The sequence below is a fragment of the Bos javanicus genome, chromosome 19 (assembly GCF_032452875.1).
Source record: "Bos javanicus breed banteng chromosome 19, ARS-OSU_banteng_1.0, whole genome shotgun sequence".
NCBI lineage: Eukaryota > Metazoa > Chordata > Mammalia > Artiodactyla > Bovidae > Bos > Bos javanicus.
The window spans coordinates 28,373,019-28,397,809 of record NC_083886.1 but is presented as its reverse complement, the minus strand read 5'-3'; the positions used below and the strand labels follow the sequence as shown (position 1 = coordinate 28,397,809).

General features: G+C 52.8%; 2 protein-coding genes across 2 annotated transcripts; one reads left to right on the top strand and one right to left on the bottom strand.

Annotated features, from left to right (window-relative positions):
* The first annotated feature begins 12,270 nt into the window (after window positions 1-12,270).
* Window positions 12,271-18,286, top strand: YBX2 (Y-box binding protein 2). The gene is made up of 9 exons (XM_061390986.1): window positions 12,271-12,596; window positions 13,248-13,311; window positions 14,732-14,765; window positions 15,607-15,696; window positions 16,297-16,581; window positions 16,751-16,854; window positions 17,118-17,295; window positions 17,718-17,802; window positions 17,892-18,286. The coding sequence occupies exons 1-8, from the start codon at window positions 12,320-12,322 to the stop codon at window positions 17,766-17,768; spliced, it is 1,083 nt and encodes a 360-aa protein (XP_061246970.1). The 5' UTR covers window positions 12,271-12,319; the 3' UTR covers window positions 17,769-17,802; window positions 17,892-18,286.
* A 445-nt stretch (window positions 18,287-18,731) lies between these two features.
* Window positions 18,732-24,542, bottom strand: SLC2A4 (solute carrier family 2 member 4). The gene is made up of 11 exons (XM_061390985.1): window positions 24,274-24,542; window positions 22,881-22,997; window positions 22,598-22,770; window positions 22,385-22,509; window positions 22,146-22,261; window positions 21,888-22,050; window positions 21,614-21,801; window positions 21,322-21,426; window positions 21,070-21,171; window positions 20,396-20,599; window positions 18,732-19,849 (listed from the first exon to the last, which is right to left on the bottom strand). Exons 1-11 carry the CDS (start codon window positions 24,304-24,306, stop codon window positions 19,646-19,648), a joined length of 1,530 nt encoding a protein of 509 aa, XP_061246969.1. The 5' UTR covers window positions 24,307-24,542; the 3' UTR covers window positions 18,732-19,645.
* Between the last annotated feature and the right edge of the window lie 249 nt (window positions 24,543-24,791).

The window sequence follows — 24,791 nt, the reverse complement described above, 5'->3', positions numbered from 1 at the left end:
CCAGAGACCTTTTGGAGATCTAATAGATGGAATTTGGTGGATAGTTGAATGAGGAAGATGAGGTCAAAAGGTTGGTCAAAGAGGTCTTCAATCTGTGTATTTGGAGGACATAATGCATTAATCAAGTCATTCCTAAGGATAAATGTAGTAAAACAGGAATGGGGAAATCCACTAAAGGTTCTTGGATTCTAAGATTCTTGGGGAGAATTCTTGCTCAGAGCCAGATGGTGCACGCTCATTAGTCTCACAGCAAAGCTAGGCTTAGAAAGGTGGGTAGGACTGGGGTTGATAACAAACCTTTTTTTTTCAATATTTATTTATCTATTTGGCTGCCCTGGGTCTCAGTTGTGACATATGAGATCTTTGGTCTTTAATTGTGGCACATGGGAGCTATTTCCCTGTCCAGGGATCAAACCCAGGCCCCCTGTAGTGGGAATTCGAAGTCTTAGCCACTGGAGCACCATGCAAGTCCCAAAATCAGCTATGCCTTGTAACACATTTCCTTTACCTGGAAGGAAAAGGTCTCCAGTTGTATCAAGAGGAATGGTTTTACATGGTTAAAAAGACTGTTAAGTTTCCTTTATTATAAAAATACAAATCTATTGCGGAAAAAATTTTGGAAACTATAGAAAAGAATAAGAAAAAAACTAACCCCAAACCCAACACCAGAGGCAACTGCTATGAATCATGTATTCCATCATCCTTTGTTTTATGCCCTTTAAAAAATACATCTCAGGTCCTAGTGAACAGATTCTGTGTTGCATGTGAAGATAAATTGTCGGCTGATGGAAGGAATTTCCAGATGCAAAGAAAAGCCAGGCCAGAACTGGCGGGGGAGTGGTGGGGGTTTTCTGTGGTACAAATGTTTCACAGTGAGAATTTATCCTTATCAGAGGACCTTGGCAGGGACTATTGTCCCTTCTACCTTCAAGGGTTGCATGAAAGTCATACACACCAAATGAAGCTTTGGATGTGTGCTAAGTCACTTCAGTTGTGTCCAACTCTGTGTGACCCCATGGACTGTAGCCTGCCAGGCTCCTCTGTCCATGGGGTTCTCCAGGCAAGAATATTGGAGTAGGTTGCCATTTCCTTTTCCAGGGAATCTTCCCAACCCAGGATCCAACTGCATCTCTTATGTCTTCTACATTGGCAGGTAGATTCTTTACCACTAGTACCATCTGGAATGACAAATGAAGCTTGAGGATGAGCAAATGGGTAATGCTACTGTGAGGGTGTGTGGTGGGGGGTCCTTGGACCCACTTTTGTAGCACTCAGCTGCTGGGATCAGAGCAGAAACCTTGACTGCATTTGCTCACTCATCCATTCATTCAGTTAACATTTACTGAGTCCATTAATGAGCTTCCCTGGTGGCTCAGATGGTAAAGTGTCTGCCCACAATGCGGGAGACCCGGGTTTGATCCCTGGGTTGGGAAGATCTCCTGGAGAAGGAAATGGCAACCCACTCCAGTATTCTTGCCTGGAGAATCCCACGGACGGAGGAGCATGGTAGGCTACAGTCCATGGGGTCGCAAAGAGTCAGACATGACTGAACGACTTCACGAGTCCATTAAGTGCCAGATACTCCTGATACAAGGGTAGTGAGTTTAGCAGTGTGGTCCCTGCCCCATAGTTTGGAGGAGGAGATTAACAGATACATAACCTTGGCTCAGTTCAGTATCAGTGACTGATGGGTTTATGAGTGGCAGTTGGTATGAGATAAGAAGAGCACTCTGAGAAGATGCCTAAGGGATATTTTGTGATTTTTGACCTTGCTTCTTTGGAAGCTAAGAGGGTGGAGATGGAGAAGAATGAAACTGGAGTGGTTCTGGGCCTGAAAAAAAAGCCCAGAAATTCTCCCCACCCTTCTTTCCCAGAGGTCTTGCAGAACCCAGGTGCTAGGGAGAGAAGTCAGAAAGTTTCTTAAAAACTGGACCAAGGGAGTAGGGAATCAGGCTGGAGATGGAATAGGGACCCAGTTCATAGAGGAAGGAAACTCAGTGAGATGATCACAAATGATTCTAGAGCATTAGCTGTGATCATTCATTTGCTCAGTCATTCACTCTCCAGGTGGAAACTGAGGCCCACTTTGTGGCCAGAGTGAAGCAGTAGCCAGGCAGCTGCAGAGCAGAGCAGTGCTGCCGATGGCAGGGCACATGGGGGCTGAGAGAGTACCAAGATGGGAACAAACCTAGTCTGGAAGCCTGGCAGTTCTTTTGGTGGGGAGACACTGGAGCTAAGGAGAAAGACTGGAGAAAGATTGATCTTCAACAGGGTGAGGGAGGGCCTGGGAGCTCAGGAGAGGGAAAAAAGCAAAATTGACCGCGTGTGAGCCCTTCTTGAAGGATTTAGACCCAAGAAAATAATACCTCAAGGTTGGGGGGGCGGGAGGAAGAGGGGTGGAATGAATCGGGAGATTGGGATTGACGTAAATACACTACTACGTATTTTATCTTCTTGGGCTCCGAAGTCACTGCAGATGGTGACCGCAGGCATGAAATTAAAAGACGCTTGCTCCCTGTAAAGAAAGTTAGAAACCTAGACAGCATATTAAAAAGCAGAAACATCACTTTGCCAACAAAGGTCAGTACAGTCAAAGCGATGGTTTTTCCAGTAGTCACATATGGTTGTGAGAGTTGGACCATAAAGAAGGCTGAGCACCAAAGAATTGATGCTAGAGAAGACTCTTGAGTTCCTTGGGCAGCAAGAAGATCAAACTAGTCAATCCTAAAAGAAATCAACCCTGAATATTCATTGGAAGGACTGATGCTGAAGCTGAAGCTCTAGTACTTTGGCCAACTGAAACAAAGAGCTAACTCACTGGAAAAGACCCTGATGCTGGGAAAGAATGAGGGCAGGAGGAAAAAGGGGCGACAGACATGAATTTGAGGAAACTCCAGGAGATACTGTAGGACAGGGAAGCCTGGTGTGCTGCAGTACATGGGGTTTCAAAGAGTCGGACACAACTTAACAACTGAACAACAACGAGAACCTACTATATAGCACAGGGAATGTTACTCAGTGCTCTGTGGTGACCTGAATGGGAAGGAAATCCAAAAGAGATGGGATATATGTGTATGTATAGCTGATTCACTTTGCTCGACAAGCAGAAACTAACATGACATTGTAAAGCAACTATACTCCAATAAAAATTAATTTAGGAACTTGCCTGGTAGGCCAGTGGTTAAGAATTTACCTTCCAATGCAGGGGACATAGGCTCTATCCCTGATCGGGAAGCTAAGATCCCACATACCTTGCAGCCAAAAAACCCAAACACATAAAACAGAAACAGTATTGTAACAAATTCAACAAACACTTTAAAAGTGGTCCACGTTAAAAAAAAAAAAGATTAGGAGACCAAGGACTTCCAGGTGGTCTAATGGTTAATACTCCATGTTTCCACTGCTGGGGGGTGTGGGTTCAATCCCTGGTTGGAGAACTAAGATCCCAGACCAAAAAGAAAAAAAAAAGATTAAGAGACCACCTGAGAGAGGATTAAAGCAATCCAGGCGTGCACACACACGCATATCTTACCCTTGAACCACTGCCATAAAAACTCTTCATTAATTCCTCCTGGGGTCTGGATACACAATTTTGAGAGGCATGAGTCTAGTGTGCCTCTCTTTGCCTGGCAAAGCAATAAAGCAATTCTTTTCTATTTCACCCAAAACTCTTGTCTGTCTCTGAGACTCGATTCGGCGCTGGTACATAGAAGTTGTTTTCAGCACCACTTTGGTCCAGTCACTTAGCTTCTCTGAGACCAGCTCCTCACCTGTGAGTTTAGGGAGCTCAACACTTACTTCATAGGGAGCTCAGCCTGACCTGTGCCTGTAATTCCTATCCATGCGCAGGGCTCCAAATGCCTGACTTCAGCCCCAACTTTCTCCTGAGCCGCAGACCCATCCCTCTAAATGCCTGCTTGAGCTCTCTTCTTGGAAGTTTCAAAGAAGCTCCAAACCAAACTCCTGACTATGTTCCTCTTTCAGGGTTTTTCATGGAAATAAATAGCATCATCATCCACCGACATTCAAGCTAAAAACCTAGATTCCTGGATTCCTTTTCTCTCACTCCCGCATCCAGTCCACCACCAAACCCTGCAGACACTATTTTCAAAACATACTTCAAACTGGTCACTTCTCTCCATCCTCATTCATCCACGCCATATCACCTCTGCCTCCCTCCAATTTTTTCCCCCCAAAGCAACCAGCCAAGTGGTATTTTTTAAACATAAATCAAGTAAGGGAGGTTGTATGTGCCTGGGGACAGAGGGTATATGAGAAATCTCTGTGTTGTCTCTTTAATTTTGCTGTAAACCTAACATTGTTTATATATATAGGCTTCCCTGATGTCCCAGTAGTAAAAGAATCCCCTTATGATGCAGGAGATGTGGGTTAGATCCCTGGGTCAGGAAGATCCCCCGGAGAAGGAAATGGCAACCATTCCAGTATTCTTGCCTTGAAAATCCCATGGGCAGAGGAGCCTGGCGGGCTATAGTTCAAGGGGTCGAATAGAGTCAGACATAACTGAGCTACTGAGCACACAAATATATGTATATATAATTACATATTTATTTATTTTTGGTCACACTGCTAAGCATGTGGAATTTTTAGTTCTGCATCCCCTGCATGGGAAGTCCCTAAAACTGCTTTGAAAGAAACCATTTATTGGGGATTTCCCTGGTGGTCTTCAGTAGTTAGGACTCCATGCTTTAACTGCTGAGGGTATGGGTTCAATCCTGGTCAGGTAACTAAGATCCCACAAGCCAGGAGGAGCAGCCTCCCCAAAAAATGCTTATTGAAAAAATAAAACAGACCATATCACTCACTTCCCCTTTTAAAACCCTTCAAAGACTTCCTATCATTCTTAGGATAAAATCCAGATTCCAAAGCTTTGGCTGGTCTGGCCCTGCTTATGTCATTCTTCTTGTTCGTATTTTCTTCCAGTCTTTTCTGCCTCAGGGCCTTTGCACTAATTTTTTTCATGTGCCTGGAGCTCTCTTCCCTAATCCCAACATTTGGTTGCCTTCTTCTCATCCTTCAGGTCACAGCATAAACTTCGACACACCTCCTAGCAGTGTCTTCCTGAGAGCCTAATTCTAGATTATTCCCCTAAATCCTCCTCTCCTCCATCACATCAGTCTGTGCATTTCCTTCATGGCTTTTATTATATCTGTTATTATCATGTATCTCTGTTGACATTACCTCCTTTACTAGACTGTAAGTTGTGTGAGGGCAGGGAGGATCTTGTTGTTCAGTCGCTCAGTCATATCCAACTCTTTTTGACCCCATGGACTACAGCCTGCCAGGTTTCCCTGTCCTTCACTGTCTCCCAGGGTTTGCTCAAACTCATGTTCATCAAGTTGGTGATGCCATCCAACCATCTCATCCTCTGTCGTTCCCTTCTCCTCCTGCCCTCATTCTTTCCCAGCATCAGGGTCTTTTCCAATGAGTCAGCTCTTTGCATCAGGTGGCGAAAGTACTGGAGCTTTAGCTGCAGCAGCAGTCTTTCCAATTCACCACTATTTCCTCAGCACTTTTTTTTTGCCACACCTCAAGGCACGTGAATCCTAGTTACCTGACCAGGGGTCGAGTATGAATATGCATATTTTATTGCAAACCACTGGAACTATTTTTGGTTATTTATTGGCCAATCTGTGCAGCTTGTGGGATCTTAGTTCCCCCACCAGGGATTGAACCCAGGCCCTCAGCAGTGAAAACATGGAGTCGGAACCACTGGACCACCAGAACTATTTTTAGTCCCACCTGAACTATTTATAGAATATGCACAGGGTTGCTAAGGAGCACTGTGATGATCCCACCCTTGTCTTCCCCATCCCATGGTCAGAGGAAGGTACTCAGTAAATGTCAGTGAAGTTAATTCAAACAGGGAATCCCTGGAACTTTGAGAATAGGTTTAGTATTGTGGAAGCTGAGGAAGAGGGTGGTCTGGGTAGGAGGCATCTGTGTTTGGGTTGTCTGTTGGTTTCCTAGGGTTTCTGTAACAAAGTGTCACAGACTTGGTGCTGAAAACAACAGAAACATATTCTCAAAGTTCCATAGGACAGAAGTCTGAAGTCAAGATGCTGGCCAGGCCACGCTCTCTTCCAAGTCTTGAAAAGAGGATCCTTCCTGGCCTCTTTCAGCTTCTAGTAGCTCCAGGGGCTCCTTGACTTGCAGCTGCTGCATTTCCGCTTCTGCTCCATCATCACACGGCAATGTCCCTATGCGTCTGTCTTTACATGGTGCTTTCCTCTTAGAAGGACACCAGTCATATTGGATTAGGGCGCAGCCCAAGACCCCATCTTAATTTGGGTTCATCTGCAAAGACCTTATTTATAAATAAGGTCACATTCACAGGTACGAGAGGTTGGGGCTCCTACCTATTTTCTAGGGGAACACAGTTCTACCCATAACAGGTCATCGCTGAAGCAGTGTGAGCGGACAAGCTCTCCAAAGGTTATAGAGCCAGGACAGAAGAACTGGGGACTCTGGCCTTTAGGAAGGGGCAAATAAAAGACTGAGGAGCCCACGAAGAAGTCTGAGAAGGGGATGGTCTCCAGTCACATCTGTCACACAGACAGAGGTGAAAAAACAAAGGCAAAAAAGTACCCCTTGAACTAAGTAACTGGGCAGATGTCAGTATCTTTCCTCATGTAAACCCGCCCCTCCAAGGGAGGAAGCAGTGCCTGGGTAATACAAACAGTCTTTTAAGAAATTTAGTTTTGAAGGCTGGAATATATAGAATGGATAAACAACAAAGTCCTACTGTAAAAGCACATATTCAATATTCTGTGATAAACCATAATGGTAAAGAATATGAAAAATAGTGTGTATATATGTATAACTGAGTCATTTTGCTGGGCAGTAGTAATTAACACAACATTGTAATTCAACTGTGTTGTTGCTGTTGATTAGTTGCTTCAGTCATGTCCAACGCTTTGCAACCCTATGGACCGTAGTCCACCAGGTTCCTCTGTCCATGGGATTTTCCAGGCAAGGATACTGGAGTGGGTTGCCATTTCCTTCTCCAAGGGATCTTTTCAACCCAGGGATGGAACCCTTGTCTCTTGCTTGGCAGGTGGATTCTTTACCACTGAGCTACCTGTAAAGCCCTAATTCAACTATAGTTCAATTAAAAAAAATAAATTAAAAAAATTTGTTTTGAAGGAAAAGTCTGACATATGGAAAGGACTAGAGGGAAAGTGGGGCCAAGGGATTGTTAGGGAAGATGTGAAAATGGAGTCCCAGCACAGTTTGAAGGAGGTTGACGGCTTAGAAGCTGGGCTCTAGAGGTGGGCTACTCTGCACTGGATTCTCAGCTTGGCTTGTTCCACAACTGTGTGATTTTAGGCTGACTGCTTAACTTCACCACACCTCTGTTTCCTTATCTGGAAAATGGGCATAATTATACTAGTATCCACTTTCCAGGGCTGTTGTAAGGAGTAAGTGAATGAGGACATTGAACATGCTTAACATAGCATGTGACACATAATAAATGCTCAATAGATATTAACTCTTACTGCAATTAGGTTTTAAAAAAAAAAGCAAGACAAGGAGGAGGTTTCAAGAAGGAGGCAGGAAGTAATATCAGATATAGTGGCTAGGACAGGAGGTAGAGAGAGGGTAGAGAAAAGGTCAAGGATTTGGCAAGGTGCTAGCAAAACCTGGAAAAGGAGAGGGCAGAGCTAACACTAGCTAAAGAGCAAAAGGGGGAAGAGAGAAGGAGCTGTAGGTATGAAACACTTGGTAGCGTCTGAGAAATAAGAAACCAAGTAAGTGTTAGAAGAGAGAAGCAGCAGCAGACCTTGTTTTGCGCTGCATGGAGAAAGTCAGAGGGGAAAGTTGCTGAGTGTTTGGTTCTAGGAGCCAGACAGAGGCAACGGTATCTTGTAAATCATTCAAATATTTCAATTTGGTACCATAAATCTTCACCTTTGCTGTGCTGAGCCTGGGCATCCAGGGGAAACTGTTCTACAAAGAATGAATGGCTACCAAGGAATGATTGTGGATAAACCAGTATGGGAGTGGGGAAAGAGGAACCTGGATGAGGACTTAGGTTTCAGAAGCCTGAGGTGCAATTGGCTAGAGGATGCCTGGCTCAGAGTCTGCTAAGAAGGTGGGAAAGACTCAGGGCTGGAGACACAGGGTTTAAGAACCATCAGTAGCAGAGTCATCAAAATCAGGGGAAAGGATAAAATGTCCTATAGAAGGTAGGGAGCAGAAGACAGGCCAGGAAAGATTGAGGCTGGTGGAGAACAAGGCACAGGAGGACAGGTATGAAGGCATGGGGGGAAGGTTAGGCTGTGGAAGCTTTGGCAGGAAGGCTTCTGTGGTTGGAGTTGAAAGAGAACCCCAAACCAGGTCCCGAATGTCTCAGGAAGAGGTTGTGGACCATTGCCAAGCCATTTCAGTGGAGTGCTGGGGACAGAAACCAGGTTTGGGTTGGTGGGGTATGAAAGAAGGATGGGGAAGTAGAAACAGTAAAGACTTGTTTCTCAGGAAGTTTGCTGTTAAGTTGATGGAGAGATGCAGAACAAGAGTTGAGCAGGCAGGGGTTTTTATTTATTTATTAATAGTGAACAAGATTGGCCAGATTGCAGGTGGGCAGAAAATGACAGAAAGAGAGGGATAGAAAGAGGAGGAAACCTGGAGCCCTTGTTCACTACAGCAGTTAAAAATAATGAAATAACAGAAAAACTACATGCACAAACCCTTCAACTGAACAGGAATCAGATCAGATCAGATCAGTCACTCAGTCGTGTCCGACTCTTTGCGACCCCATGAATCGCAGCATGCCAGGCCTCCCTGTCCATCACCAACTCCCGGAGTTCACTCAGACTCACGTCCATCGAGTCAGTGACGCCATCCAGCCATTTCATCCTCTGGCGTCCCCTTCTCCTCCTGCCCCCAATCCCTCCCAGCATCAGAGTCTTTTCCAATGAGTCAACTCTTCACATGAGGTGGCCAAAGTACTGGAGTTTCAGCCTTAACATCATTCCTTCCAAAGAAATCCCAGGGCTGATCTCCTTCAGAATGGACTGGTTGGATCTCCTTGCAGTCCAAGGGACTCTCAAGAGTCTTCTCCAACACCACAGTTCAAAAGCATCAATTCTTCGGCACTCAGCCTTCTTCACAGTCCAACTCTCACATCCATACATGACCACAGGAAAAACCATAGCCTTGACTAGACGGACCTTTGTTGGCAAAGTAATGTCTCTGCTTTTGAATATGCTATCTAGGTTGGTCATAACTTTCCTTCCAAGGAGTAAGCGTCTTTTAATTTCATGGCTGCAGTCACCATCTGCAGTGATTTTGGAGCCCAGAAAAATAAAGTCTGACACTGTTTCCACTGTTTCCCCATCTATTTGCCATGAAGTGGTGGGACCGGATGCCATGATCTTCGTTTTCTGAATGTTGAGCTTTAAGCCAACTTTTTCACTCTCCACTTTCACTTTCATCAAGAGGCTTTTTAGTTCCTCTTCACTTTCTGCCATAAGGGTGGTGCCATCTGCATATCTGAGGTTATTGAGATTTCTCCCGGCAATCTTGATTCCAGCTTGTGCTTCTTCCAGTCCAGCGTTTCTCATGATGTACTCTGCATATAAGTTAAATAAACAGGGTGACAATATACAGCCTTGACGAACTCCTTTTCCTATTTGGAACCAGTCTGTTGTTCCATGAACAGGGATAGTAATTTGCAAATCTCTGTGGCACCTGCTACTTCTTATCCAAGGGGAAGGAGAGTTTATAACTGCTGCATGTCTACGTATTGTTTCATGCCTCGTCTGCCAAAAGTCTTTTTCCTGTAGCACCATCCCACCCTTGGTCTCCTGACGTTTTCAATTTTACTACCAACAGGGCTCACCCTTCCTGTGAGCTTCCTCTCTCTCACCATCTAACCTTAGTTAACCAGTCACACCTGAGCTCCCTCTGTACCTTCCCCACGTTTCTGTGGTTTTTCTTTTGTTGCCTGGGTCACACTGTGAGTTACCTTGCTTGCCTCCCCTAGGCTTGCTCTTCTGCTTCTCCTGTTTCTGGAGCTCGGGGAGTGCATTCTAAGTTGCTTCAGTCTTTGAGACTGAAGTGGACTGTAGTCCACCAGGCTCCTCTGTCCATGGAATTCTCTAGGCAAGAATACTGGAATGGGTTGACATTCCCTTCTTCAGGAGATCTTCCCAACTCAGGTGTTGAACCCTCGTCTCTTGCTTCTCTTGCATTGGCAGGCAGGTTCTTTACCACTACCTCCACCAGGGAAGCCAGGGAGGACACAGGTAAGTCGGTCCTTAATAATCTAAAAGAGGGTGGTCATTTCTGTATCCTTTACATCCTGGACTTGATTTAGTTGTTTTCGCATCTTGTCTGTTTTTCGGGACCCGACGCCCTGGCAAATAGCATCTTCAACTACGAGAGGTCTGGAGCGGTGGGGCGGGCTAGGTAGCAGTTGGAAGGACAGAGAGGAAGCCAGGGCACGCTGCCTACCGAAGCGACAGGCAGAGGGCGCGCCGGTACCGGGATTAGCAGCGGCCGCAGCTGGAAAGCGGACGCCTGCCTGGCGGGGGCGGGGTGGGGTGGTATTCCGGGACTGAGGAAGCACACGTGGGGCCGGGCAGCGCATGGCTGCACGTGTGGTGCCCCAGGGCTTGCTGTCCCGGCTAAAAATACGCGTCCTGCTGGGGTCGGGAGACTGCCCTCGGCGGGAGAGACCTCTGGAGCCGCATCTTTCTGGGTGGGAGATTGTGGCTCCGAGGCCTGACACCAGGGCTCCCAAGAAACCCGGGGCAAACCTCGCACCGGGCCTTTTCTCATCTGTGGAATGAAAGTGAAAGTCTCTCAGTCGTGTCCGACTCTTTGTGACCCCCATGGACTATACAGTCCAAGGAATTCTCCAGGCTAGAATACCGGAGTGGGGAGCCTTTCCCTTCAGGGGATCTTCCCGACCTAGGAATCGAAAAGGAGTCTCCTGCATTGCAGGCGGATTCTTTACCAACTGAGCTATGAGGGAAGCCCCACCTGTGGAATGGGGACTATTTATCTGCTCAAGAAATATTGAGCGCCTATGTTGTGCCAGACTCTGTTCCAGGGGTCAAACATAACTACACAGTTCTTGCCAAGGAGTTCACTGGTCTAGAGTTTCGGAGGGGGCAGGAATAATGTGAATAAGCAATTTCTATTTCCAAAAATGTCATGAGAAAAGTAAAGGATGAAGTGATAGTGAGGAGTGATATATAAGATGGTACTTGAAGAAGTCACCTATAGAGACATCTATGTCACTTCGGCTTGAGTCTGAAGAGTCTGGCTAGTTGGATAAAAGAAAGAAGGTAAAGGGAGCTGCCAGGGAAAGGGCAGGGAGATGGAGAGCGAGGCCCAGCCGGAGACCAAAGCACCCAGTACTGCGGATCTTGAAACTGATCTCCGGTGGAAAAGATGGTTTGTGAGGAGTCTAGGCCTGCCCGGAAAGGGTTCAAGAGCAAGGGAAAAACATCTTGATGAGGGTGTTGATTGCATAGATGAACGCGTTTATCAAAACTCAGAGAATTGTGCATTTTGCTGTATGTAAATCATACGTCAAAAACAACCCAACAAGTGTGAGAGTGCTCGGCTTGAGAGCAACCGTCACCTGGGAAAGTCTGGTTGGCCCCGCGGGCTGATCCCACAGACCAGGGTACAGGGCATCCCCTAGGGAGACGGTCGGGCAGGCTGGGAGAAAGCAACCACACCCGGCAGTGTGCGGGCAAAGGTGGTCTCTAGCGTGGAAGTGAGCCGTGCCGCCCACAGCCAGGACCAAGGTTACGGGCTCAGGCCCCCGCCCGGGTTGTCAGGGGCAACCTTGGAGCTGCGCCCTCGCCCCGCCCTTCGCGTAGAGGCCAGGTGGCGGTTGGGGCGCGACCAGCCCGTTTGATTTCCCGCGGCCGGTGGAAAGGGGCGGAGGGGGGGAGGGGAAAGCGGCCGTCGGCCAATGGGTTGGGTTGGGGCTGTCACGTGATGGCCTCGGGGCGGGGCCCAGGTGTACTTACTAAGCTGCGGGCGGGGGCCTCAGCCTCCGCGCGAAGTCTGGGAGGCGGGGCTGGCGTGCGGGCCCTGGGGTTGCTCCGCTAGGATTGGCCTGTGGCCGGGAGGCGGGGCCTGCACGCGCCGCGGCTACGGGCTACGATTGGCCTCGGTTCAGGGCCGGCTGCCGGCGTGCAGGCTAGGCTCGGGGCGCGAGGACCGAGCGGGGCGGTGGGTTCGCGAGCCAGGGGGAGGGGCCGGGGCGGTGGCGGCGGCGGCGGCGGAGGAGGTGGTGGTGGTGGTGGCGGCGGGGGCCGGTACTGGACCCGGCGGGATGAGCGAGGCGGAGGCGGCAGTGGTGGCGACAGCTGCCCCCGCGGCGACGGTGCCCGCGACGGCGGCAGGGGTGGTAGCGGTGGTGGTCCCGGTGCCCGCAGGGGAGCCACAGAAAGCAGGCGGCGGGGCGGGCAGCGGCGGGGTCGGAACGGCCTCGGGCCCAGCTGTTGGGACCCCCTCGGCGCCAGGCCCCCGCACCCCTGGCAACCCGGCGACGGCGGCCTCGGGAACCCCCGCGCCCCTGGCCCGGAGTCAGGCGGACAAGCCGGTGCTGGGTGAGGGGCGGGGCGCGTGCCAGGGCGGCTCTAAGGGGGAGGCGGGGGGTCGACGGGCTGGGGGAGGGGCATCGTGGAGCCCGGCGGGGTCCGGAAAGCCGAAGGCCGGTACGGCTCGAGGCTCAAAGGACCAGCGGACCGTAGTGAGTTTCCCTGGTAGGAAATTCTGCAGTGTCTTCCTGGGTGAGAAGGAGTGGCTGGCCGGTCCAGCTAGGGTCTGACCACGCCCCCGGGGCGGGAGACTTGATCTTGTTGATTTGGGCTAGTATTAGGTAAATATCTGAGCCCGGGACGCAAGTGCACTAGTGACCCTTACAATAGGAGGGCTAGAGAGACCCCAGTTATGACCTGAGGGCTGAACTTCGTGGACCAAGTAAGTACCCGCTTCTAGGTTAAGGGCCTAAATTTGTAGGATGTGAGAAGCATGCCTTAGAATTGGAAGAGGTTTGAAACCCTGAGCCCCCGCTGTAGGGGCGGTTGCATTTAGTGTAATTGGGTAAGAATGCCTTGGAGCTACTGGGTAAAACCTGGTTGGCATGAAGTTTAGCTTAATAGATAATAGGTTGGTTAGATTTTGGAGTGTCCCAAAACTGAGTCCAACTCCATCTCTTCCCCCTATCTTACTGCCCCCACTGCATCTCTGCCTGGCAGCAATCCAAGTCCTGGGCACTGTCAAATGGTTCAACGTGCGGAATGGTTACGGATTCATCAACAGGTATCTGAGGAACCCAGGGAGGGGGTGGAATGGGTGTCTTCCAAACTGATCTATGGGACTGGACACCTTCCCAGCCTCATCTCTACCCCTACCAAGGCACATGGTTGCAATGTCCAGCTGATGCTGATTGAAAGTCTTTAACCACAGCACAGATGTGGGCATGAAGAAGCCTTCTCCACATCAAGGGCAGCAGAGGGTTAATGATCTAGGAAGTTGGCAGATCTGGCTCTGATCCTCGCAGCTGGTGTGTGTCACCTTCTGGTTTAGTTTGCCGCCGCCTTTGGGGCAGAATGTACCTGCTCTCTGTGCCTCCGGCGAATCCTCACTCTCCTCACTCATTTCCTGTTTCGAGCAGCACACATAGCACTCTCATAACTCATCTCCCTTAGAGAGCTGTTAGCTCATTGAATGCCCCATCTGACGGGACTGAGTCTGGTGGGGGTTGGGGAAAGAAGGCACCAGCCCAGCCTGAAGCTGCTGCTTTCCTTCTACAGCACCCCCGCACCCCCAAACTGGGAGGGCCCACAGTGTCAGATTCTGAGCGGAGTCAGGTCTCCCCCAGTGGGCCCTTCCCCAGTCCAGGCACCCTGCCCGGCTCAGCCCTCCTGGGAGGCCTCAGTTCCCTCTTAGCAGGCTGACCTTTGTGCAGATCCAAGTGCTTTAAAGCCAGAACACTTGTTCTAGGGAAGGGTCCTTCTCTAATTCTGGAAACTGAGGACTCCTGGGAGGTTCTGAGGGAATACCTCTTCACACCCACCCCCCTACTGGGGTGCTAGGGTAAACTAGGGTGATGGGCAAGGTAGTGACAGAGAATGATCTAATATCTTTTCTCACCCTTGATCTTTTGGTGTGCTGAGAGGGGGCCTGACCCTGGGGTTCACCTCCAGGCTGAGAATAAAGTTTTGTGGGCTGTTTGGAGCCAGTTCTTGACACATTTTCCCCTCCTCAAAGGTGTTCTGCACCTCTGCTCCTGTCCCTACTCACTCCCTCCTTGACTGCAGAAGGAAGGAGACTGAGAGGAATTCTCCACCCGTGGATTGGGGAGCAGGGGTTGTTGGCTGGGGACAGTGACACCCAGCACTACCAGGTTCTAAGGTGCCCTGGGGTAGAGGGTGGAGAGGGTGGAGAGCTCCACAGGTAAAGGCTGAACCAGCTCCTTCAAGGTGCCTTTGCTGACCCTGCAGCCCTTTCCTCATGAAGCCCAGGTTTTTCATGGAGGTTTTAGGGATCTGCTCTTCATACCCGCTTCAGGGGGCCCTATTGGCTCTTGTCTCACTCTCTGGGCCCTGTTTAACCCCAAGCAGCAATGGAAGGTAGAGAGGATGGGGCCACAGGTCTTGGGAATTGGCAGCTAGGGAGGCCTCAGCAGAGGTGAGTGCCTTACCAAAATCATCACCTAACACCCCATCCTGTCCTGCAGGAATGACACCAAGGAGGATGTTTTTGTTCACCAGGTAAGAGCTGGGATGGCTTTGTGAGGGGAGGAACCCGCCCTCCCTGATGGTCTTTGCCACTGTCCTCTTAGCAGCACAAGTCCTGGCTCTCCAGCTTTCACCTCCCACCAGGAAATAGTTTCCTATCCATCCCACAGGTGCTGTACTAACTACATTGGCCCCACTTGTGTTGGGTTGTCTCTGTAAGAAATGTGCTTGTTGCCCTCTGGACACGGCACGGTTCACTCCCTTCTGGGACCTGTGAACATCCCAGGAACGAATCACAGGCGGTGTCCGAGGGAAAGGACACAGGCTAGCGCTACTTGGGCGCAGTGGTTCTCAAAGTGTGGTCCCCGCACCAGCAGCATCTCCTGACATCTGGATTCTCAGGCCCACCCCAGACCTAGCCAATCAGTCAGGCTTGGGGGCGGGGCCAGCTGCCTGTTTTAACTAGCTCTCCAGGTGATTGTGATGCCGGCACAGTTTGAGAACCACTGCTTTGGTGGAATGCGGGCTCAGTGGGACTGAGGTAAGAAACATAGTACGTGTTACCCACTTTGCAACTTAAGACTATCGGCTTTTTGTTTGGCTTTTGAGTTCATGTTTCTTGCTTCCCTTCTGGAAATCCCTGAGGGGTCAGGGGAAGAGGGAGTGAGTCCTGGGGACCGTGGTAACTACACAGTTGTTCCAAGGCCCCTAGTCTGTGGCTTTTCCCCTGCTGAACTTTGCCTTCTCCTTGCTTCACACTCCAGCCCCAGCTCACAAGTAAAATTTTGAAAACAATGGAAGTGGGTGGTGGGCCCCACAGGGGTGCGAGAGATCCCGGCCATTCTCACCTTTCTCCTGGCCTTTCCTTAACCAGACAGCTATTAAGAGAAACAACCCCAGGAAGTTTCTGCGCAGCGTTGGGGATGGGGAGACCGTGGAGTTCGATGTCGTGGAAGGAGAGAAGGTTCGGGGGCTGTGGTTGGAGAGCCCGCCAAACCAGGGGAGGGTGCCCTGGAGGTTCCCCCCACAGGCTCTGCCCGGGCAGCACAGGCTGTGGGACTAGGACCGTGTTCTCAAGCAGAACTGTCGTCCTTAAGGCTCTGGCTGCTTCAAGGGGTGTCCTAAAGAAGGTGCCCCTGTCACAGGGCTCTCTCTGCAGTTCAACAGGCCCCTCTCTGCAGTTCAACAGGCCCATGTCTGTTCTCCATGGGGCACCTGTGCCCATGTTCTCCTCTCAGAATCAGCCCTCCAGGAGATGCTCCCCTGCTGCCAGCCCTCTTTCTCCATCCCCACCACACCTCCAGGCTAAGCCTCATGAGGGTCCAGTGGCAGTTATTTCAAAAGGACCAGTTGCAGATGAGGCCCCTTCCAGAAGGGTCCAAACACCACTGGCCCCTGCTCCTCTGGGGAGGTGGAAAGAACCAGAAGTTAGAGGAGCTGGAGAAGGGGCAGTTACCTGGAAGGATGGAAGACAGTGATTCAAGCCAGACTGGGAGGTTGTGCATCTGTTGTGGGAGCTGGTTCTCACCAGTTCCTCCCCACCTCCTCCCCACCTCCTCCCCAGGGCGCAGAAGCTGCTAACGTAACTGGGCCTGGGGGAGTGCCAGTGAAGGGCAGCCGCTATGCCCCCAACCGACGCAGGTTCCGCCGATTCATCCCCCGGCCCCGCCCAGCTGCCCCGCCACCCATGGTGGCAGAGGCTCCATCGGGTGGAACAGAGCCAGGCAGCGAAGGGGAGCGTGCCGAAGACTCCGGGCAGCGGCCTAGACGACGGCGCCCACCACCCTTCTTCTACCGACGGCGCTTCGTGCGAGGCCCTCGGCCCCCCAACCAGCAGCAGCCTATAGAGGTGAGGGGGACTGACAACATGGGAACCAGATGCCCACATCCTGGAAAAGGAGCGGGAGTTAATGAGGCTGGATCCCAGAGGAAGTGGGGTGGAAGGTGGGCTGGGAAGAGCTGTGGACACCAAAGCAGCTGGTGCCACCCGGCTCCCCCCGGCCTTTGCATGTCCCCAGGGCACAGACGGGGTAGAACCCAAAGAGACAGCCCCGTTGGAGGGAGACCAGCAGCAGGGGGATGAGCGGATACCCCCACCCAGATTCCGGCCCAGGTACCGAAGGTAAGACTCCCATTCCTGGGCCCTGGCTTCCCCTTCACCAGCCAGTGTGGGGACCCAGGGATGGGAAGGGAAGGGGCCTGAAGCCAGAGGTCAGGAGGGCCGGGCCACTGAGCCATTACTGCCCAGGTGCCCAGGGTTAGCAGGCACCCCTGGGATGGGAAAGGAAGGCAGGCTAGTCTGCCCCTGCTGGGGGGATCCTAGGAGGGAGGGACGTGGTCTGCACTGGGCTCCTGTCCCTTCAGAGTCCTCGCTTCTTGCCCCAGGCCTTTCCGCCCCAGGCCACCCCAGCAACCCACCACAGAAGGTGGGGATGGCGAGACCAAGCCCAGCCAAGGCCCCACTGATGGCTCCCGACCTGAGCCCCAGCGTCCACGAAACCGCCCCTACTTCCAGCGGAGACGGCAGCAGCCCCCGGGACCCAGGCAGTCCACAGCCCCAGAGGTGAGGACCTGGGACTGTCCGTGTGGGGGTCCAGAGAAGGAAAGAAAAGCCTGGAGCCAACTTTCCCCTGTCCCTTCTTCCCCCACTCCTGTCTTCCTTTCCCTTTCCTTCCCACTCTCTTTGTCCCCACTTCTCCTGGCCCTGTCCCCACTCATCCTGGCTTCAAGGCAGCCTGACACCCAAGAGCCAGGACTGCCAGGTCCATCCCTGGCAGCCACCCCCCAACCCACCCACCAGGAAAGCCCAGCAGAGGCGTTGGAGCCCACATCGCCCCCTGTAGACTCCCTTGGCTCTGCTGGAGCCCCAGCACCAGCCTGTGGATGGGAATTGAGGGAGGAACGGGAAGAGAAAAGGTGCAAGAGGTTGAAGCTGGGGGCCCTGAAGAACAAGAGGGTCTCAGCCGACCACCTTGTTCTCTCTAGACCTCAGCCCCCATCAACAGTGGGGACCCCCCAACCACCATACTGGAGTGATTCCAACTCAAAGGACACCCAGAGCCACCGTCTGGTGAGTGGCAGGCTGGGTACTCAGAGGTGGGGGTGAGGCTGGGTGGTGGTAAGTTGCTGGTGTGACTTTTCCATCTCTCTTCCTCTCAGGTATCTGCCAGTTTTTCCAACTGACCTGTATTCTACCCAACACCTCCCTCCCCTCTTTCCCATAATTTGTGACATCAAAACACCGGCTTTTCCCCCCATTCCTTGAGACTCAGGAGGGCCAAAGCAACAGCCTTTTGCTTTTTTTTTTTTTTTTTTCCTTTCTCCCTTACCAAGGGTTGAAGGAAGGGATCCATCCTTATTGTTCAGAGGCATCAACTCCCTCCCCTAAATCAGGCTGAGAAGGAACCAGCCAGCTCTTCCCTCCTCCTGGTTGTTTTTCTTTCCCACCCCAGTTTATTTTTTGTTTCCCTGCTCCCCCTACCTCTGAAGCCATTTTATGAACTGTCATGTGCCACCTGAGCCTCCAGTAAAAACAAAAACGGGCTTTCCTGTTGTCTTGGTCTCTGCCTCTTTTCTGTTCAGAGCCTTGTTGGTAATGCACTGTTGAGGGTGGCAGGAGGGAGAGGGGTTCGTAGGCAGGGCCTACTCTCGGATCCTTGTTCCCACGGTTCTAGCTATGCAGCTCTGCAGAAGTGCCTTCATCCCTGGGACACTGACTTTTCCCATCTGTGAAATGGGACTGTTGCCTCCCTGGTAGAATGAGTGATTCCTGAACTGCCAAGAGCAGGGTCTGGCACCTGCAGCATCAACTTACTGAGGCTTTACTACTCTTAACAAAGGCAATGATTCCAGATCTTAAGTGGAGGCATGAGTGACAGCGTCCAGTCCAGAGGATTCTGTGGCCTGGAACTGAGGCAGGATGGAGAAGAGGCGGGGGTGGGGAGGCTGTGGTCTGGGTCTCAGCCCGTCTTGGAGTGCCTCCACACAACAGCATGCGTATCTCATACAGTAACTTTATATACGGATCTCTCTATATATACATTTAGTACAACAGACCTTCAGTTTCTTCTCCCTGCCCCTGCTTTTTCAAACATATACAAAAATATCTGAAGGCTCCTCCCAGCCCAGTGTTTACAGGCAGCCTTTCAAATCCCTCTTGCCCTTAGTTGGTCAAAAGCCTGTGGGTATAATACCCTCCCAGGATGGGAGAGGAGGGAAGAGCTGGGGCCCCCACCTGGCAGCCTTGGGGAGCAGCGGGGGTGGAGCTCAGAACCCTGAGTCTAGAGGAGAGCCCACTGTCCCTTCCTCTCGCCATGGATGGACGCGTGTTCCTCTCGCCCTGGAAGGCTGAGCAAGAGGACTGAGCCTGCCGTGTGAGAAGTGAGATTAGATCTTGGGAAGGGGGGTGTGTCCTTTGCCCTGGAGGGGACAGACGGACCCCCTCCCCTTTCACCCAGAGTCTGTGGCAAGAATTCCGAGGAAGTGCCAGAGGGGGAGGAGTCCAAGGTGGCAGGAACTGGATCTGTCTTCTGTCCTGCTCTCGGCTTTGGTTCACCCCCACTGGAAAGTCAGTCCTAGAGTCTCTCCTCCCTGTAAACCCCCTTCACTAGCCAGGGCACAAGTATTCTGGAGCTGAGGTGGGGTGGGGATGGCTACTGAAGAAGGAGGGGATGGAGGGGAGACCCACCCCACAGCCACTGCCTAACCACAACACAAATAATCCAAGAGGTCACACGAGGGGAATGAGGGGGTGCTCAGACCACCCTTCCCTCCAGCTTCCCAATCCCACCAGGCTGCAGGGGTTTTCTCTGCCCTGGAAGTAATGGGGAAGAGAGGGTTAAAGTGCTGCAGAGAAAAGGAGGGGGGTCTCTGGGCAAGTGGAGAGAACTGGCTCTCCCACCCCTCTGTGGCCCTCAGTCATGCTCATCTGGCCCTAAGTACTCCAGTTCTGTGCTGGGTTTCACTTCCTGCTCCAGAAGAGAAGGTGTCCGGTGGAAAACGGCTGAGATCTGGTCAAACGTCCTGCCACGGGTTTCAGGCACTTTTAAGAAGGTGAAGATGAAGAAGCCAAGCAGGAGAACCGCGAATAGAAGAAAGACGTAGGGACCCATAGCATCCTGGGACAAGTGGAGAAAGAGGTGTTGACAGAGGGGAGGGAACGGGTGGCCTTGGGCAAGCCAGGACTAAAGGACTGGCTTGGGGCCAAAGATCCTCACAGGGAACTGGGACACTGCACGACGCAGGTGGCTCCTTGGTGGGCAATGGAAATTGCCAGGAGAATTTAGTGAAAAGAGAATTTTATGAACCCCATCTCTCCTGGTTTTTCCCTCTCTTTCCATCCTGAGTTACTGCACTCAGTGGATTCCTAGCATTTGCACTATTAATACGAAGTTTGTAATTTTACTCCTAAGTAAGTTATGCCAGTAGTTGGCTTTGAAGACAGCTCTGTTGTTTTCCATCTAGCTCAGTTCCCTTCTTTGCTTTGATTCTGGTGGAGCAGGCGGTCTTCAGGACCCATGTGGTCCACTAAAGTGAGCCCCCAACCAGCAGTCTATGGGCGAGGCGGGGTGGGGGGATGCTGAGTGGAAAGCATCTGGGCCAGTGATGCGTTGCCCTCCTCTGGCTGATGGTGTGGGAGATGGGGGCGGGGGCAGGGGACCTACCGCCACATACTGGAAACCCATGCCGATGATGAAGTTGCATGTCCAGTTGGAGAACCCAGCCACTGCCATGGCCGCTGGGCGGGGTCCCTGGCTGAAGAGCTCGGCCACGATGAACCAGGGGATGGGGCCAGGGCCAATTTCAAAGAAGGCCACGAAGCCAAAGATGGCCACAATGGAGACATAGCTCATGGCTGGAACCCGCTCCTGGGGGCCGGGTAGGGAGGGTGGAGAACTCAGGTCAGGTCTTTCAGGATCTTCCTTTGCCCTCCACCCAGGAAACTGGCATTGACCCTACCAGCCATTCACAGGCAGGGGACTGCCACCTAGGTTAGAACATGCCTTCAAGCATTTGACATTCAGCTGGCTACCCTGTGCTGATTCAGGATCTTATGTCGATTCCCCCATGATTCTAGAGCTGGGTTCTTAGGAATTACTGTTCTTGAGGTTTGACAGGGGCTCTCCCCACTGGCTGCCAGGCTAATGCTACAGTGTCCTTCTAGAGCAGGAGGAAGTGCATGCAGCCTGGGTCCCTCAGGGGCATGGTCTTGGCACACGGCCTGGGCCCAAAGTCAAAGGCATGTATGTTGAGGAATGACCCTGGCTGTCCACAGAGCCCCCTGGGGCAGTTCCCCAGGATTGGGAGGCTGGTCCCCTTCCCTCTTCTCAGGCCTCACCAGCAGAAGCAGAGCCACAGTCATCAAGATGGCGCAGCCACACATGCCTGCCAGGCCCAGGAGATGGAGGGTCCGGCGCCCAGCCCGTTCCACCAAGAACACCTGCAGAGAGAGTCGGGGTTTGCCAGGGGCCTTCAGGGCTTGGGACGTGGGAGGGATTGGGTGGTTGGGGTCAACCAAGGGTTGGACCTTTAGGACACCCAGTTATGTCCAGAAGCCAACGGTGGGACCCTTCCAGAGGCCAGCAGTTACCGAGACTAAGGTGAAGACTGTGTTGACCACGCCGGCTCCAATGGTGGCATAGGCTGGTTTCTCTACCCCCGCTGACTCAAAGATGCTGGTGGAATAATAGAAAACCTAGAGGTGGGCCAGAAGAAAAGGTGATGACAAGGATGTTCCTTCCTCCCTTGAAGCCACACCAAGCTGGACTGACTCTGAATTTTAACGAAGTAGGGGCTTGCTCCCTTCTTCATTCCTCTGGGGCTATTCCCTAACCCTGCCCCTCTTGGAGGTGGCTGCGTCCACACCACATTGATGCCCGTACCGCATTGATGCCTGAGAGCTGCTGGCTCAGCTGCAGCACAATGGCGATGACGAGGGGCTGCCGATGGGTGTGGCTGCCCAGGAGCTGGAGCAAGGACAGGGGCCGCTCATGCTCCAGCTTCCGCTTCTCCTCCTTCAGCTCAGCCAACACCTCAGACACGTCGGCCCAGCCCGTCAGGCGCTTCAGACCTGGAGGTGAGGGGGGTCAAGCCTGAGAGGGCAGGCAGAGGGCCTGGGAGAGGCACAGGTTCCCGCAGGATGGCACGGGAGCTCACTCTTTCTGGCGGGCCCCTCCAGGTTCCGGATGATGTAGAGGTAGCGGGGGCTTTCCGGGCAGAGGGGCAGCAGGACCATCTGCAGGAGGGCAGGCAGCACGGTGATGCCCAGGAGGAGTGGCCATAAGGTGGCTGTGCCCAGCATGGACTCCAAACCTAGCACCTGTGGGAGAAGGCAGGGAAGGAGGGCAGGATGTTCAGCCTGTACCCAGAGCCCCAACCCCCTGCCCAACCTCCCAGGAGGCCAGGCCCAGTTACCTGGGCGATTAGGATGCCAGTGACGATGGCTAGTTGATTGAGTGTCCCCAGGGCGCCCCGCAGGTGAGTAGGGGCAATCTCCCCCACGTACATGGGTACCAGCCCCGACGTCAGCCCTGAGCAGAGGGAAGAAGAGAGCTTCTCAGGGCAGCTGCCCACCGCCCCCCGCCCCCATCCCCAAGGCCAGGGTTAGTGAAGGACAGCAAGGCCCTGCACAGGGCCACAGTGCCCGTGGGTACCTGAGTAGGCGCCAATGAAAAACCGTCCAAGAATGAGCATCTCATAGGAGGCAGCTGCCTTGGCCAGGCCCATGAGGGTGCCCCCCAGCACTGCCAGGGCGTTGTTGAACAGCATGGCCCTCTTCCTGGCAGACAGAGTGGGGCTGTGAGAGTCCAGGAACCCATGCTCTGGCTCCCTTCCTGTCCCTTCACCCTCACCCTCCAGCCCCATACCTTCCCAGCCACTGAGAGATGATGCCAATCAGGAAGGATGAGATCATGCCACCCACAGAGAAGATGGCCACGGAGAGAGCCCAGAGGGTGGTGAGTGTGCCTGGTGGGATGGAGCCGGGTCCCTCAGGCCCCTGCCTCCCCAGCCAGGTCTCATTGTAGCTCTGTTCAATCACCTAGGGGCACAGCAAAGGAGTGATTAGCTGCTAGACTCTTCCCTCTCTGCTCACTACCCACCCCCCCCACCTTGTCTGGGCACCCCACTCTGCCAACTGTAGCCCCTCACCTTCTGGGGGGCATTGATGACCCCAATGTTGTAGCCAAACTGCAGGGAGCCAAGAACAGCAGAGAATACGGCAAGGACCAAGGTCCCAGTGACTCGCTGCCGAGGGGGCTCCCCATCCTGGGCAGGCAGAAGCAGAGAGGAGACATGTCACATGGAACTGTGCCATCTTTCCTTCCTCCAGGGGCCCAGGCCCAGTAGGAGTCTAAAGATGCTGGGTTTCATCCAACGTGTGGGATGAGGGAAAGTGGACCCATATTAGGAATCAATCGAAGATCTCAGTGTAAACAAGAGCAGGAAGAACCCAAGAGTACCAGGGCATGAAGGAGAAACTGATGTTTGAGTCCAGCAAGCAGAGAAACATTTGAGAACCTGGGTCTCACAATTCCTCTCTAACCTTGGGACAGGCTTGGCATTAAGAGACCCCCATTCAGATTTGTGCAACCTTAGGTAAGTCACTTCCTCACTTTGAACTGAAGAGATAGGGGTGATGTTCCTTGTCAAGTTAAAGTGTGAAAATCAAAACTGAATGTTGAGTGGCCCCAACAGTGCTGCTTTTATAAAGTAACAAGTGTGCTAGCATCATCAGTCTCTGTCCTCTTCTCTTCCATCTGCGGGTTCTCTCTGCGGGCTCCTGGAAGCCTCCAATAGGCTCAAGAAGGACAATTCCAAAAAGGACATCGCGGTCATTCCTCCTGGCTTATGGCCTTCTCTGTCTCCGCCCCGGCCTCCTCCCTTCCCCCTCCAAGCTGCGACAAAGGGCAGGGGGCCATGCTGGCTTTTGCCTGAGCGAGCCTCGCGCAGGGGATGGGGGCGGGAAGGTGGTGTGAGGGGCGGTAGCCTTGGTGGCTGACCGCTGGCGGCACAGACTGTCTCCAAAAGGAAACCTGAGCTGGGGGAGGGAGGGCTGACACTCCCCTCTACCCCTCCACCAACCGTAGGGCCGAGGGAAAGTTCAGCGTCCTGGAGGACTGCCAAGAGTGGGGGTTGGGGTGGACCTACGGAGCATCTCCGGTCTTCGAAAAACTGCGGGCGGGAGAGCCGGGACAGACGGACAGCTCCTGGAGGGCAAGACTAGCCTGAATCTGCTTTCTTGAGGGCAGGAAGTCCTCGATCCCGGCGCAAAGCGCCGCGAACTATAGAAAAGGGCGAACCCAGGACGCGCAGAATCCAGCTGTGGTTCTTGCCCACAATGATCCCCCAGACTCATTCTTCCTCTTGGAGTGACTGGAATCTTGACAGTCACGGGTTGTCCCGCTCGGGTATAAATAGCCAGTCCCCCACCCCACCCCCTGCGCCTGCGCAAGGACCGCCCCCTAGCTGACCCCAATCGCGACCCCAGCCCGAGAAAAGCGAGACCCTTGTCCCCGTCCCGCCCCCTCAAGCTAAACCCTACTTCAGAGCCGATCTGTTGGAAGCCCGACGGCATCTTGTCTTAGGAACTGGAGACGCAGGAGCTGCAGTAGACGAGGGGGAGGCGACTGGGGGGTCTGCGACCCCAGCCTGGTGGGCGGAGGACGCGGGGGTGATGGGGGTCCCGGAGCTTCGTGAGGAGTGCGAGTCTGGCGAGATCCGCAGCCACAAGCCCAGGAGCCAGACAGCAGCTCCCGGGAATCTGGCGAAGCTTGGCTGGGGGGAAAAGACCCGAAGAGCAGCCCCCGCAGCCCCTAGGGCCACGCCTTTCACAGCACCCATTGGCCAGGAGCCCGCACACCCCAGCAGGCCACGCCCCTCCCTGAGCCTGGGGCTGAGAGTTTGGCACCGGCTGTGGGGTAGGCCAGCGAGGCCACGCCCCTCAGCGTGCCCGGTGAGACACGCCCCTCGGGTTTCCGCCAGCCTGCTGCAGCGAAGTTTTGAGAACAGGGTCCTGGGAAACCTGGAGGCCCTGTTCCCCTTCATGTGAAGTCTCCGCCC

Bases quoted from the DNA above. Each gene is read 5' to 3' on its own strand.
- YBX2 (XM_061390986.1), top strand. From the start codon at position 12,320: ATGAGCGAGGCGGAGGCGGCAGTGGTGGCGACAGCTGCCCCCGCGGCG. The intron at 12,597-13,247 runs GTGAGGGGCGGG...TCTGCCTGGCAG, and splicing joins GGCGGACAAGCCGGTGCTGG to CAATCCAAGTCCTGGGCACT. The intron at 14,766-15,606 runs GTAAGAGCTGGG...TTCCTTAACCAG, and splicing joins AGGATGTTTTTGTTCACCAG to ACAGCTATTAAGAGAAACAA.
- SLC2A4 (XM_061390985.1), bottom strand. From the start codon at position 24,306: ATGCCGTCGGGCTTCCAACAGATCGGCTCTGAA. The intron at 21,802-21,887 runs GTGAGCTCCCGT...CCTCACCTCCAG, and splicing joins GGAGGGGCCCGCCAGAAAGA to GTCTGAAGCGCCTGACGGGC. The intron at 21,427-21,613 runs GTACGGGCATCA...GCCCACCTCTAG, and splicing joins AGCTCTCAGGCATCAATGCG to GTTTTCTATTATTCCACCAG.